At 39.0% G+C, this 14709-nt stretch overlaps 1 protein-coding gene across 1 annotated transcript in view; it reads right to left on the bottom strand.

Moving 5' to 3' along the window:
* Positions 1–228: 228 nt before the first annotated feature.
* kcng4a (potassium voltage-gated channel, subfamily G, member 4a) overlaps positions 229–14709 on the bottom strand; it is a 41304-nt gene continuing 26823 nt past the window's right edge. The window contains exon 3 of the mRNA XM_067420260.1: positions 229–1582. Coding sequence (XP_067276361.1) covers positions 716–1582 — 867 coding nt within the window. The 3' untranslated portion in view covers positions 229–715. The remainder of the gene's footprint in view (positions 1583–14709) is intronic.

Below are 14709 nucleotides of genomic sequence, written 5' to 3'. Positions count from 1 at the left end.
AGTTGACCTCACTGAGATCACGTAATGGTGAACCAGAGCTCTAGCAAAAAACTGTACGATTTATAACTCCGTAACTGCTGCATGTCAGAGCTGGCAGATGGCAGGGGCACATATGTACTGCTTTGTAAAAAGAAGAGAATAGAACAGGGTGACTGTGTTTAATGACTGAGTGTTTCAAAGAAGAGGATTAGAAAATCCTTCTATGAACCCTTAAAAACAGGACAAGACTCCGAGATTACTGTTGTTTTATTTGGAGCTGTTCAAGAGCCATTGCATGTTTTATCATATTAAGAAAAGTATATGCATTATGCACATTTTCTGGAAGAGCAATTCTTGCATTTAAAACAGTCAACCAAAAAGCACATCTTTGGATTTGTTAAAAAACGACCTATAATTAATTTAAGGAACGTAAATTCCTCAGCTTTATGTCTAATGGCGTGGAAAAAGGCTCCAAAGGTAAACTATGTAGCTTAATTTTTATTTCTATTGCATGTGTTTTCATGGAGTGCTAAATCTGGAATAAGTCCACAGTGTAAATATGAAGGAAATAGTACTTCAATAAGATAAAGTCAGCTTGTGGCTGATGGAAGACAAAATTCTGTAACTTCAAGGCCCTTTAATTCTTCAGTTCACCCTGTTCATTGCAAAAGTGTCCAGTTTGAGGGCATGGAAGAACATGTTTGATCTAGTGAAGAGTACAATGGTTGTACATCACTTAAAAGGCTCCTGCTGGTAACGGGTGCTTGTTATTCCCGGAAGTCTCTCCGCCATTCCCGAGTAGGGAAAGGTCTTCAACAGAGCCTGGTGTCTCTGTGTCTGGAGTAAGAACTAGTCTAGGAGGAGGAAAGTTCACCCATCCTCCATCCTGCTCGTCCTCGGCTCCTGCGGTAGCAGCCGCGGCTGCCGCGCACTCCTCCTTAAAGAGCCTGTCGTGCTCCTGTTTCAACTCCTGGTAGGAGCGGGAAAACATGTGGAAGATGGAAGTGGCTGGGAAGGCCATTATTAGGATCCCGCTCAGAATGCTGCTAAGTGCCACCACCTGACCGGGGATGCTCCTGGGCACCATGTCCCCATAACCCACTGTAGTCATAGAGATTATTGCCCACCAGTAAGAGGCGGGAATGCTGCTGAAATCCTGTACTCCGGTAAGCTCGCTCTCCGCCAGGTGCACCAGTGGAGAAAAGAGCGTCACGGCTACGCAGAGAAAGAGCAGCAGTAGGCCAAACTCACGCATGCTCCGCCGCACTGTCAGCCCCAGCGTCTGCAAGCCCAGAGAGTGGCGGGCCAGCCGCATTACGTACAGGATCCGAAGGGCACGTAGGATCCTCAGTACCAACCCGAGCTTGTCCAAGTAGCCCTTACCTCCAGAGGGTCGCTCATTTTCATCAGTGGGGGTTTCTCCCACGACCAGAGACACGTAGTAGGGCAGGATGGCCATAACGTCGATGATGTTCAGAGGTCCACGGAGGAACTCCAGCTTGCTGCGTGCCTGCACGAACCGTAGCAAAAACTCCAAGGAGAACCAACCCACACACACCGTCTCTATGATGAACATGTGTTGGCATTTCTGGGAGCACACACCCTATGGAGAGAGAGAGAGAGAGAGAGAGAGAGAGAGAGAGAGAGAGAGAGAGAGAGAGAGAGAGAGAGAGAGAGAGAGAGAGAGAGAGAGAGAGAGAGAGAGAGAATTGAATTTTGAATTTTGAAAAAACTTTAATCACAATAATTCACACAGCTATTACAACAAAATTAAAATAAAAATAATAAGAATAAAATAAAAATAAAAATAATAAAATAAAATACACAATAACAGTCAAGCCTCACAAAAAAACAGGCTTACAAAGAAAAAACTAACTCCTCTTCAAAAACAACACACAATGCTCCATTACAACACCAAATCATCTTAAACGTAGACAAGTCATCCATTGTTTTATAAAATTTAAAATCAATCACCACTCTTGATTTAACCAACATTGAAAAAACCTCAGTGATGCTTTGGCAAGGCTTTTGCTCTATTTTCTTTTTTCTACTGGTATATATTGCCAGCTTTGCTTGTCCCAAAACAAAATTCAACAATTGACAGACATACCTCTTATTGCGACTATACTTAAAACCCAGAATAAACATGTTTTCAGAAAAAGACTCTTTACAACAGTTGAAAATATCCTTTAAAAATATAAATAATTGCTCTAATCTAGGACATTGCATAAAAGCATGAAAAACTGTTTCCCTTTGAAAGCAAAAGGGACATTCAGGACTAACTTCTGGATTTAAAACAGAGATAAAAGAGTTTACAGCAATGATACCGTGAAGTATTCTCCACTGTAAGTCCCCTGCCCTCTTTGATAATGGCGGCTTATATAAAGATCTCCATTCAGGTTTTACATTATCATTTAGCCCCAAAAAAGATCGCCATGGTGTATCAACCTTTTTTTCAAAATATGTCTTATTAAAAGCCATAACACAAGCTCTATACAACAAATTTCCCTTAGTTGACAATAGATCCAACCACAAAGATTGCCACTTCTTTAAAAAAAAACCTGTACACCCATCAAGATTAGGCGAAAATTCTAGACAGGGAAAAAGATCCTGAGCATTGGGGGTGTATGTCCCACAGTTGTACTCTTTTAACATTTGGTTCTCTTCAGCTGTAAGAGCTAATCTCAGCTTAAACAAAAACAAAGAAACAAGACGAACAGATCTAATACCCAAATGTTGGGATGCCATCTCTGCATTCTCCAGATTTGAGCCAGCCAAGGTCAAAATCTGTCCTAAAGTAACCACCCTGGATTTTTGAAGAACAGAACTGAACCCATGTAAGTTACAATTGTTCGTTATATCCAAACGTGCTCCAAAAATCAAAGGTTCCTCTAACAGCCAGTGAAGAGAGTATGATTTTTCAGTCTTTTGCACATGAAACAAACTCCACACTTTAAAAAGGTTTTTATAAAAGTATGGCATCTTTGAAAAGTCCATTTTTAAAGGGTTCATCAAAAAAAGATGTTTGTCCAACCCAAACCCCCCAAAGTTTTGCAATATGGCACAGGCAACGGCCCTCCAGCTCACATCAGACGCACCGTCAAAAAACCTCTGTAGAAACTGTAACCGAAAAGCAGCGGTTCTGCATTGTAAGTTCATAAGTCCTTGTCCTCCTTCTTCCTTAGGCAGGTATAAAACACTCTGTTGTACCCAATGTAATTTGTCCCAGAAAAAGTCCACAAGGACAGCTTGAATTTTTGCTAGAAGTTGCTTTGGAGGATCCACACAAGCCAGCCTGTGCCACAGAGAGGAGGCAGCCAGATTGTTGACAACGAGAGCACGTCCTCTATAAGACATATTTGGAATCAACCATTTCCATTTTTCCAAACGCCCCTTAATTTTTTCACACACCCCTTCCCAATTTTTCTGTTGAGTTACATCATCACCCAAAAAAACACCTAAATATTTAATCCCTGTTTTACCCCAAACAACCCCATCAGGAAGGTTTGGTTTTCCATCAAACCACTGACCAACCAACAATGTCTCACATTTTGACCAATTGACTTTAGCAGAGGATAATAACATAAACTCTCTAATTAATTTAAGTAAAGTTTGTACATCATTTTGTCCACTGATTAAAACCATCACATCATCAGCGTAAGCTGACAAAACAATGTTATTTTTACAATTGGGTAAACATAAGCCACACACCTTTTGTCTTATTTGTTGCAACAATGGTTCAATGGCCAAAGAATATAGCATCCCAGATAAGGAGCATCCTTGTCTTATACCCCTTTGAACCTGAAACGGAGCGCATAAGCCGCCATTTATCTTCAGTACACTCTCAACTTTACTATAGAGTACCTTGATCTTGTCTATAAAATCTTGACTAAAACCAAAAGCTCTTAAAGTCCCCCACAAATATGAATGTTCGACTCGGTCAAATGCTTTTTCTTGATCCAAAGAAATTAATCCGACATCTAACTTTAACAATTTTGAAACTTCTAACACATCACGAATTAGTGAAATGTTATCAAACATTGATCTGCCACGAATACAATACGTCTGGTCCGGATGGATTACCTCGTCCAACACTCCAGCCAGTCTGTTAGCTAATGCCTTTGAAAGCAGTTTGTAATCGCTACACAGAAGTGAGACGGGGCGCCAGCTCTTTATCTCAGTGAGATCCCCTTTTTTCGGTATGAGGGTGATTATCGCTCTGCGACAACTCAATGGCATCATACCTTCAGACAAGCTGTCATTCAGTACCTGTAGTATATCCACTCCTAGCTCCGTCCAGAATGATTTATAAAAATCAACTGGGAGACCATCCAGTCCTGGAGCCCTCCCAGACTCCATGCCTTGCAGGGCCTTATGCAGCTCCTCCAAGCTCAGCGCACCTGAAAGGGCTGCATTACCCTCTTCAGACATCTGGGGTAAGTGAGTTAAAAAGGCATCTCCTTCATTGCTCCCTGACTCAGACTCACTTCTATATAGATTCTGATAAAAAACAACTGCTCTCCTTCGAATATCAACTGGTTCTACTAACAACCCACCATTCTCAGAACGCAAAGCTTGAATTAAACGTCTTTGCCCATTCTTTTTTTCAAGGCTGAAAAAGTATTTGGACGGCGCATCCATTTGTGCTATACTCTGAAATCTTGACCGGACCAGCGCCCCTTGTATTCTATACCCCAGCAGATCATCTAACCGAGCCTTTTTCCTTAATCCAATTTCTAAATATTGATTATCTCCAGTGGATTCCGCTAACTGTTGACATTCATTTATTTCAGTCTCTAAATTCTCCAAAGATCTTCTTATCTCTCCAGTAACATTGTGAGTGTACTGCTGACAGAACTGCCTAATCTGAACCTTGCCAAAGTCCCACCACTGTTGTACTGATTGAAATTCATGCTTTGTATTTCTGTATTCCTCCCAAAAAAAACTTAAAAGAACCCCTAAAAAACTTGTCACTCAACAAAGAGCTATTAAAATGCCAGTAAGCACTTTTAGGTTTGAAGGAATTTAAAATGAAACAGCATTGCACCATTCCATGATCTGAAAACACTATAGGAATAATTGAACATTTATTAAAAATATTAAGATGATGCTTAAACCCATAAAACCTATCCAATCTAGCAAACGACATTACATTGTCTCTTGTGTGAGCCCATGTGTATTGTCTCTGAGTTCCATTTAATTGCCTCCAGATATCAGATAGGTCATACTTCTTTATTATTTGGATGAGCCGCTTTTGTGAAGGCAAATGAGGTTCAATGTGGTTTCTATCCAGTATGTGTTCAGTACAATTAAAATCACCCCCCAAAAATAAATATTCTTCAGAAGAACAGTTTTGCAGGATAGAACATAATGTGTCTAAAAAAACCATCCTTTCCACTACAGCAGTTGGAGCATAAACACAAATAAATACAAACACATTATTTTCAAAAAAAGCTCTTACTTTTAAAAGTCTGCCTTTAATAATTTCTTCAACATCATATGAAATAGGACTAAAACTTTTTGCAAACAAAACAGCCACTCCAGCACTTATTGAAGTAAGATGGCTCAATACAGAAATACCCTCAAACTCCCTCGCCCAATCAGCAGCATTTTTACAATCACTATGTGTTTCTTGTAATAAAATAACATCTAATTTCTTCTGTTTTATCACTTCATTCAACATGGCTCTTTTCCTAACGTCTCTGGCACCATTCACATTCAAGGTAGCCAGGCGTACTTCACTCATGACAAAAGTAAAGAAAAAGAGCCCTCCAACACACAACAAATCACTAAAAATGGTGTCTCTTAATTTCCTAAACATCATTACACAAATCCTTGTCTAAATTCCTCACGATCTTCTTCAAACGGTACACTTCCCGATTATTAAAACCCCCTTCTGCCATTAGGCTTCTCGTTTTGTCAACAAACTGCTTGATGTCAGGGAAATATTCTTGAACACAAACACCTCTTTTGTTTTTTGTTGCCCTAAGAAACATCTTTATGTCCTCACTATCATAGCTTCGACCAGAAAAATCTCTTTGAGAAAGCACTACACTGGAGTCAGACAGCTCACTATCACTTTCAGTCTCCTGGTCCTCACTAACTTGTACATCCATTTTTTTACAAACAATTTCATCCTGCAATTGACCAGGCTTTTTTCTTTTTTTGGGTACTTTGAACATTTTGTTTTCCATCTCTGTATCAACACAATCCACATCTCCTATACTCATCAACAGCGGCAAAGTCATGTTCCCTGCAACACCAGATGATTTTTTACCTTCTGCGTTCCCAGAAAACTGTACCCCATTCACTTTTCCATCATCGCAAACAGTTGTTTCATCGCGTATCATACCTGAACGTTCTTGATGCGTCGAGGTTGAACCAGCCTCAGCGAAGCCAGCAGCATCCACCCTCTCACCGTGGAGTTCCTTCCCCGTGACCACCGACTCCGACTCGGCCCGGCTCACCCCCGGCGCCTCATCGTTCAGCAAAACAGCCTCGGTTGCTTCACTCATTCCGTTAACGGAGTTTTCTTTATTAGCATCGGTTTCCGATTTATCCGGACAATTCCGAATTACATGTCCTGATTTGCCGCAACCGAAACACTTTGCTTTCGCGGTTGTAACAAATATCACGTAATCAAAACCTTCAACCCGAAAATTAAGTGACAATTCTAACTCGGCATCATCTTTAACTACCATATATGCGAAACGCCTAAAAGAAACAACGTGTTTCAAAAGAGGAGATTCACTACTGATCGCAATCTTTTTAATTGGGGATACCAGTTTTCCGTAACGAGACAACGCCTGAGTCAATATTTCATCACTAAGAAAAGGGGGTACGTTGGATAAAGTTACTCTTTTTGATGGTAATACGAGGGGGAGCACTGTGACAAACTCATCGCTGATCACGATTCCCTGCTCAACTAATTCGTTCGCTTTTTCAATACTGTTAAGGAAAATAACCATGGCACTGTTCATTCTTGAGGCAGAAACAATACATTCATGCCCTACAACCACGCCGACCGCCATGCAACATTCCTCAACACCTGCAGCGGACGCCACTTTAACCGCATGGCGCCGCTGTGAGTGAACCCAAACCCTGCGCACTTTGGGCCGTCATGTTTCCCGGTTTAACCAGGTAGCACGAGGCCCCAAAGGCACACCCAAAAACCAATAAGAATAAAAATGAAAAAAAAAAAAAAAAAAAAAAAAAAAAAAAAAAAACACCAACCGAAAAAGAGAGAAAAAAAGAGAAAAAGAAAGTTATTCACTCGAGAAAATCCACCCACGCTCACACCCGTCCACTCCACTCGCACCCAACACTCACGCCGGAAGCAGAGAGAGAGAGAGAGAGAGAGAGAGAGAGAGAGAGAGAGAGAGAGAGAGAGAGAGAGAGAGAGAGAGAGAGAGAGAGAGAGAGAGAGAGAGAGAGAGAGAGAGAGAGAGAGAGAGAGAGAGAGAGATTTAGTTCCCAAATCAATTATTTTTAATAAAAAAGATTTGGATCCCAATTTAAAATCAATCTGTTCAGGCTTAGCTTATTAGAAGTTAAGGCAGAAAAACAATTGCGAATGGGAGATTTAAAATACAATACCCCAGAGAGCAAAAGGATGGTCAGTAATACAAAAAAAAAAGAGGAAGGGAAATGGATAAGATAAGGAAAGTGCAGATAGCTACAACATTTTCCAGAAAATCTCAGTGTTTACTTTTAGTATTCAAGTCACACTATCCGATAAGTCAAGCTGTATCAGTTAATTAGCAAGAGTCAGAGGTCAGATTGAGATGGTGGGGGAGGGAGAGCTAACAGAAAAAAAACAGAAGAAAAAAAACAGACCACTTTGACCTTGAAATGCCTGAATTAAATACTCAATGTTCAGGCAACATGCTGGAAGTGACCCAAATTGGATTTTTCCCTTCATGTGACATGCCTCTAGATGTGATCCTTAAAGCTAAACATATCTGATGCAGTAAGATCTAAAATCACACATTCTGTAAACCACAGAAACCGTGGACCCATTACAGAATGACATCATCATGTATATACTTTCAATTTTAAATGTCTGTGGAGGAGCTCTGACCTCATATGTGGTAACATTTGAAAGCTTAGATTCTCTACTTTCAGGAGATATGCATCCTACTTGGTATTTGGGTATTAGGTATTTGGCATTCGTTTTACACAAAGTAATGTATTTACACTAAATTACCCTGGTACCATTTCCGCCTGGATTTGGCCTACCCAAATTGAAAAGCCTCCCATACACACATTCAGTGGTCTAGGTTCAAAATGTTGGTGTCATTTTACAGGAAACCCTTTGAAGTTACATAAAACACTGCTAAAAGTGATAAACATGTAAGTATATGTTGTCTGAGCTGAGTTGCATACAACATGACACAGGCAAACTTCTTTTGTCCACTATTTTCTGGAATTTAGTCCAAACGCCCTAACTGTCTGCAGGGTGCTAAAGCATACAGGTCCTGAGTTACACAATTTCAAAACTGAATTTATAAAAAAAAAAAAAAAAAAGAAAGTATTTTAAGGTTTTATTTAGTAGGTTATTACTACTTAGACAACATATACTTACATGACACCAACATTTTGAACTTAGGCTGTATGTGTTTATGGGAAGCTAGCTTTTCAATTTGGTATATATTTGGTATAATCCAGGCGGAAATCACAAAAATGGTCCCAGATCTTAAGAGGCTAACATACTGCATGCATATCACACTGTTTTATCATGTTTTTATCATTCAGTGCCAGTAAGCGCCTTGCTAAAATCTCAAAAACCGGGGGAGGAGCAAGCAGAATCACTGGAAAGATGCTGAGATAGCAGATTTAATTAATATTTGGCGAGATGCATTAGTTCAAGCTAAACTCAAGGGAATTTATCACAGACAGCCGTTCCATGTTAGCAGATTAGCTGTTCTATTTGTAGTTACTTGAAGATGTAACAGTTTTGATGTGTTTTATATGCACACTGTATAGAGTGTGATGTTATTGTTTCTGTATATACTCACTCACAGGTACTTTAAGGTCAGCTGCCTGTTCACAATGATGCAGGTATGTGTAATTTACAGTATAAACACAAATGTGAACAGTCAAAGAAAAACGATTACATCTCTCAGCAGTGCGTTAACAGTGTGGTAAGATCTATGATGTAAAACATAGCCTCAGAGAACAAAATTATATGTAAGAAATAATTGATCGCGGACTGTTGCTGTGCATGTCTTTATAATGTGTTTACATCAAGACATTTTTTTTTCAAGCTGCAGAGTTTTTATATCAAGATTAATATTTAAAAGGGGGAAAATAAATGTAATATATAAATATTTAATATATTACAATAAATACTAGCTGATAAATAAAAAAAGGATAATAAAATATTCAAAATGTATACATTTTATGTCGTTGTAATGAAACGATTATCTTTTTATTGAGTCAAAACTAGAAACAAAACTTTTATTTAATTTCACCAGTGTTGGTAATTTCAAACAAAAAAGGGAGAAAGTACTAATTCCCAATAAATGTATTATCAATAAAAACACTTTGCATCTAAATTTTAAATTTGTGAATTCAATTTTTGACGGGTCCCATCAAAAAATGAGGGTGCTGCAAGTATTTTCATTGAATTTTTAATGTATTACTAATGTTTGGCAGTTAACATGTATTGGAGCTACTGTTACTTTCACTGTTCATATTATTGTATCATTTTATTTTGAATTTAATAGCACAGTGAATATTTAGAGCTGCTTCAGCAGGGCTCAAAAAGTGAGTGAGTGATTTTTCTCTGTCTTTTGTTAGATTAACATTGAGAAAAAAATACAGCATCTGCTCGTATCCAACATACTGGTACAAACACGTTTTCTTTTCAACTGTTTAAGTTGACTCAGGCATAACCAGCTATATTTCAAAAGGATACTTGCCTATATGGCCATTTTGACATAATTTTGTGTTAATTTGTCCATTGAAGCTAAAGTAGACATTATAGAGAGAACTCAATTCAATGGGCTATTCGTATACTGTCTGAGGCAGCTCAGGCCAGGACGTGTGCTTCGGGTGTTTGCTCACAGAAAACTTCTTGAAAACATCGTTTGATTACTGTATTACCTTCCTGTAAGAATACAGGTAACCACTCGTTATACTCTGTTATACTCACACATACAATTAATCATACAACTCATGAAATTCTTTTTTTTTAAGCAATCAGAAATCTAGGGGGGCGGACATGTAAATGAGGGCCCCCTCAGGCCCCCTCGTGGCTTTGCCTCTGGTTTAAGCCAGTTTAGCATATTAGCAGTTAAAGTAGACTCCTTTTTTTGTGAATGAGAGATTTAAAATAAAATCTGTGAGAGCAAAAGGTTTGTCAGTAATACAAAAAAGGAAGGGGAAAATGGAAAAGATATAAACTAAACATAATAAATGGAGCAATTCTAAGAAGAATTGTAAACACAACAAAGAATCTGTCAATCTAGTTTAAAATGCAATCTGTGAAATACTACAAGGTAAATCCTCACCTTGAAACATTTATAATCAAGAAACCAACTGAAATACTGCATACTGCAAACCTAAGAAGCTCACACTGCCCCACTTAGCCTATTTCTTTCAAAAAACATTGAAAACTCATTCATACTTTTCCTTGTCAAGTCTGAAAAGCCTTTGCAAATGGTCAATCTTTCATTTGAGCAACAGACTCACAGTTAGAGTGAACATATTATCAAACTGCAGCAGCTCTGCGGGTGATTCATTTGTGTAAATTCAGCTATTTTAAATGTTCAGCACACAATTTGTACTCTTTTGTCCAGCACATTGTCTCCTTTCCCTCTCTCTCCCTTTCTGTCACTCTCCCCAGTTCTCAGTCATTCTCATTTCCTCCTTCTACTCCAACAACTTCCTCACATCTCATTTCTCATCCCTGTGGTGGGGATGGAGTGTTGTGACTGCAGCTGCAGACATTACGCATGTAAAAGAAGGATAACAATTTGCAACTCGTCAAGTTGATTGTCAATTTCTCAGTGCTAATGCACTTAGGGTGACCTTATCTCTGCGCTGCCACTAGAAATGTCAATGACATCCCCCCTCCTCCTTTGTGCCCAAAACCAATCAGCTGTAGCCCCAGCATCTATACAACCTGTACATTTAGAAATCACTGAGCAGATTACCAAGGCTTATACCGGGGCTTCTGAGTTCAGCATTCATAGCAGTAGGGCTGCACACTTAATCAAAATAAAACTGAAATCCTGATGCTTCTTGTTCTTTAAAGGGATAGTTCACCCAAAAATGAAAATCATCCCATAATTTATTTCTTCATTCAGACTAATACACAATCTGAATTATATTAAGAATGTCCTGGCTCTTCCAAGCTTTATAATGGCAGTGAATATTGGCCTAAAATCTGAAACTCAAAAAAGTGCATCCATCCATTATAAAAGTAATCCATGTGGCAATGATATTATGCAACGCAGGCAATTCCTGAAAATAGGCTAACTTCCATCAACATAACCAACGTGACAACTTGCTTTCACAGAGAGCGGGCTGGGGACTTTCATGCGCTGCACACATGGTACGGCAGCTAAATTCCTGGATTATTACGCAGAAATGAGAGTATGGTTCCTAGCCATATCAATCAAGAAAATCGCAACTTTTAATTTTTCATCGGCCTTAGTTTACAAAACACATTAGAAAATAAATAGAAAAATGCTGCCGTTATTTTGTCACTTATTGAGCAGTAGGCTAGATGGAGCCATTTACCTCCAGTCTTTGTGCTAAGCTAGGCTAGCAGTGGGTGTGTCAGAGTTATGGCACACTATGGACTTATCTAAATCTGAGGGATACGGCGAATAAGCTAAAGTCTCAAAAAGTCGGTGAGTTCCTTTAAATAGCAGGGTCTTTCATGTGGGATGCATGTGCATTCTGAGTATAATGATGAATTAAAATCAATAGGATGGTTGGAATAGGTTTGGCTCAACACAACTGCTGCAGTCCCAGAAAAAAACAAAGAAATGAAACAACCAAACACAGAACTACCATCCAAATCTTGCCAGCATCTTTGTTAAGGTAAACATGTTATATGAACTGACAGCCATCTTTCTGGAATGAGTTGTTAGATGGTCTGGTTGTCTGTATGAATCTAGAGGGAAGGTCTGAGAATGCATAAATGGATGTATTGAAAACGAAATGCAGTAAGGATAATCCGATCTGTGGGCTGCTTAGTGAATGAGATATAGGGACCCAGGAGTGGGGACGTCAGGAAGAGACGAGGGGTTGGACAGAGAGTTGAATAAGCAACGCTACTGCCAAAAACACAAACACGCGCGCACACACACACGTTTATCTGACTGTACACATTTAGAGGGTCTGAGAAACAAAACCAAACACATTACTGGCATGTACAGAACTTAACACTTGTTAGCACATTCTCATTTATGTTAAGATGCAACACACAAACTATTGGGGTCAGCTGTTTCCTAAAATTTCAATTAAAAATTAGACTGCTAAACATTTCCACATCTTATATTTTCATGGACATGCATCAGATATTCATAAAAAAACAACAAAATAAAAAAAACATTATTCATGAGAAGTGAAACCTCAGCTGGAATCTGGCCCTAAATGCATATGGCAAGTGAAATGCATGCTGGAAAACCATAAACTATATAACGCTCAACATCTAATATTAAAGCTTTTATAAAAAGATTTAAATTAAGTTATGGAAAACACTTGCAACTAGGTTTCTACACTTTCAGATATTAGGGCCCTGTAGGGCCATGGCAAAATCTTTTATTACTCAGAGCAACTGCATTATTGAATATTAAAAGGCACAGGAACACGTAAGGAAATTTTGAGATATGAAGCTGTTTAAGCATGGTTAAATCAAATCTATTTCAGATTAATCAGTCGTCAATGTTTTTAAATGTTTGGCAACAACTTCATTAGATGCATCCTCTGATTATTTTTCAAAATCATGGAGGGAGTTCCCATGTAAGGAATGGCACATTTGTTCACTCTTTTGGTGTCATTCGTAAAAATAAATAAAAATAATGACAAGTGAGTAAGTGAGTCATAAGTTGATTCACTAAAACCAATCTGTCAGTTGATTTGTTAAACTGCACCAGCTGAGCAACTTGTTGGCAAAGTTCACTCGGATAATATAATTACATTCATGTTCAAATTTTGGGGTCACTTTTTAAAGAAATTAGGTATTGGGATGTTTAATATGGTCATGCAGAATAAGGCATTAATATAAAAGTACTGATAAACAGCCAATATTATAGCCATATGTATGCTAATAAGAAACTAGTTAACAGTGAGAATTGGACCCTAAACTAAAGTGTTACCAAAAATTGTAGCAAACCCAAACTACAGTACAGTATATGCACATGGCACTGCAAATTAATGCACAGTTAAAGCATTTAAGTATAGAGAGAGAGAGAGAGAGAGAGAGAGAGAGAGAGAGAGAGAGAGAGAGAGAGAGAGAGAGAGAGAGAGAGAGAGAGAGAGAGAGGCTGGGAAAAGATATCACAAAGCTCACAGACATTCCAAGACTGATGTCTTGTCTCTGATGTTTTCGAGCTTGCCACTTGTCACAGAAGTGATAGAATATGAGGCTGAAGACTCTCTCAGAACTCTTTCTACAAGTAAGAGGGATTATTAACTGCCGAAAAATAAAATAAAAACAACCAAACACCTTGAAATAGAGGTAAATGGATGTTTAACATGGTGCCGTAGTCCTGCAGTGACAGCAGCTGTACAGTGTGATATGATGTAATGTGATTAAGTTGTCTCCACTGCACTGCTGCTGCTCAGCCGTGTCTTCCAGCTCTAACACATCAGACATGAGCCTACACACTCTGTCTCTCGTCCATAATCTAAGCCCATTATTCATACTCTGTCTCGCTATTTTCCACTTTCTCCTGCCAAAATATGTTGTCGAACATTTCCTGGCACCGAGTCAATAATGCCACGTCATTCCGAGAGCTCCTAGGAAAAGGCCAGAGGCAGGAAATCGTTGAGGTCAGCATATTGCTTTTATTTAAATCGCTGTACTCTCGAATCCCCTGTCTGCTCTCTATTCAATATTCGGATTGAACATTGTTTCAAAGACATAGAGGATAAAGTAAGCACAAAAATGTAAAAGCGTGCTCAATCTGTCATGTTGGGTGTTTATCAGGCTGTGTGTGCTGATGAAGGCATATGTCAAAATGACCTTGAGGTCATTGCCAGAGATTGAGAGAGAGAGGCAAAGGCAGAGATGGAGTGATTGGGACATCGAAATAACTCTGTGTGCTACATCGCAGTAACCCAGAAACCCTCACACGCACTAATACAGTCACAGAGCAGAGACAGACAGGAACATGACAGATGATCAGATATATCTGTGCCTGGGTCTTACTGGCAACCAACCTCCATTTTCCTCCCTGGAAAATTCGCGCACACACAAACACACATATGGGCTCCTAGAGAAAATATAATTATAGGTCAAGAGACTTAATGGTAAAGTGTGAGATTTTCTTAAAGGGGTGGCAAAACACAATTTCACTTTTCTAACTTTAGCTAGTGTTTATTGTTGTTGTTTTGGCATAAACAACATTTGCAAAGTTACAACGTTCAACGTTTAAAGCAAAGGTTTTAATTTTTTTTATTTCTAATGACTACAACAAACAGCCGGTAGAGAATTACAGACATTCCTCCAGGGTTGCTGACATCACCAGCCCTAATATTTACATAAACCCC

Source organism: Pseudorasbora parva, chromosome 16, assembly GCF_024679245.1.
Source record: "Pseudorasbora parva isolate DD20220531a chromosome 16, ASM2467924v1, whole genome shotgun sequence".
NCBI classification, from domain to species: domain Eukaryota; kingdom Metazoa; phylum Chordata; class Actinopteri; order Cypriniformes; family Gobionidae; genus Pseudorasbora; species Pseudorasbora parva.
Note: the sequence above shows the minus strand (reverse complement) of the source record. Positions and strands in the feature narration are given on the sequence as shown.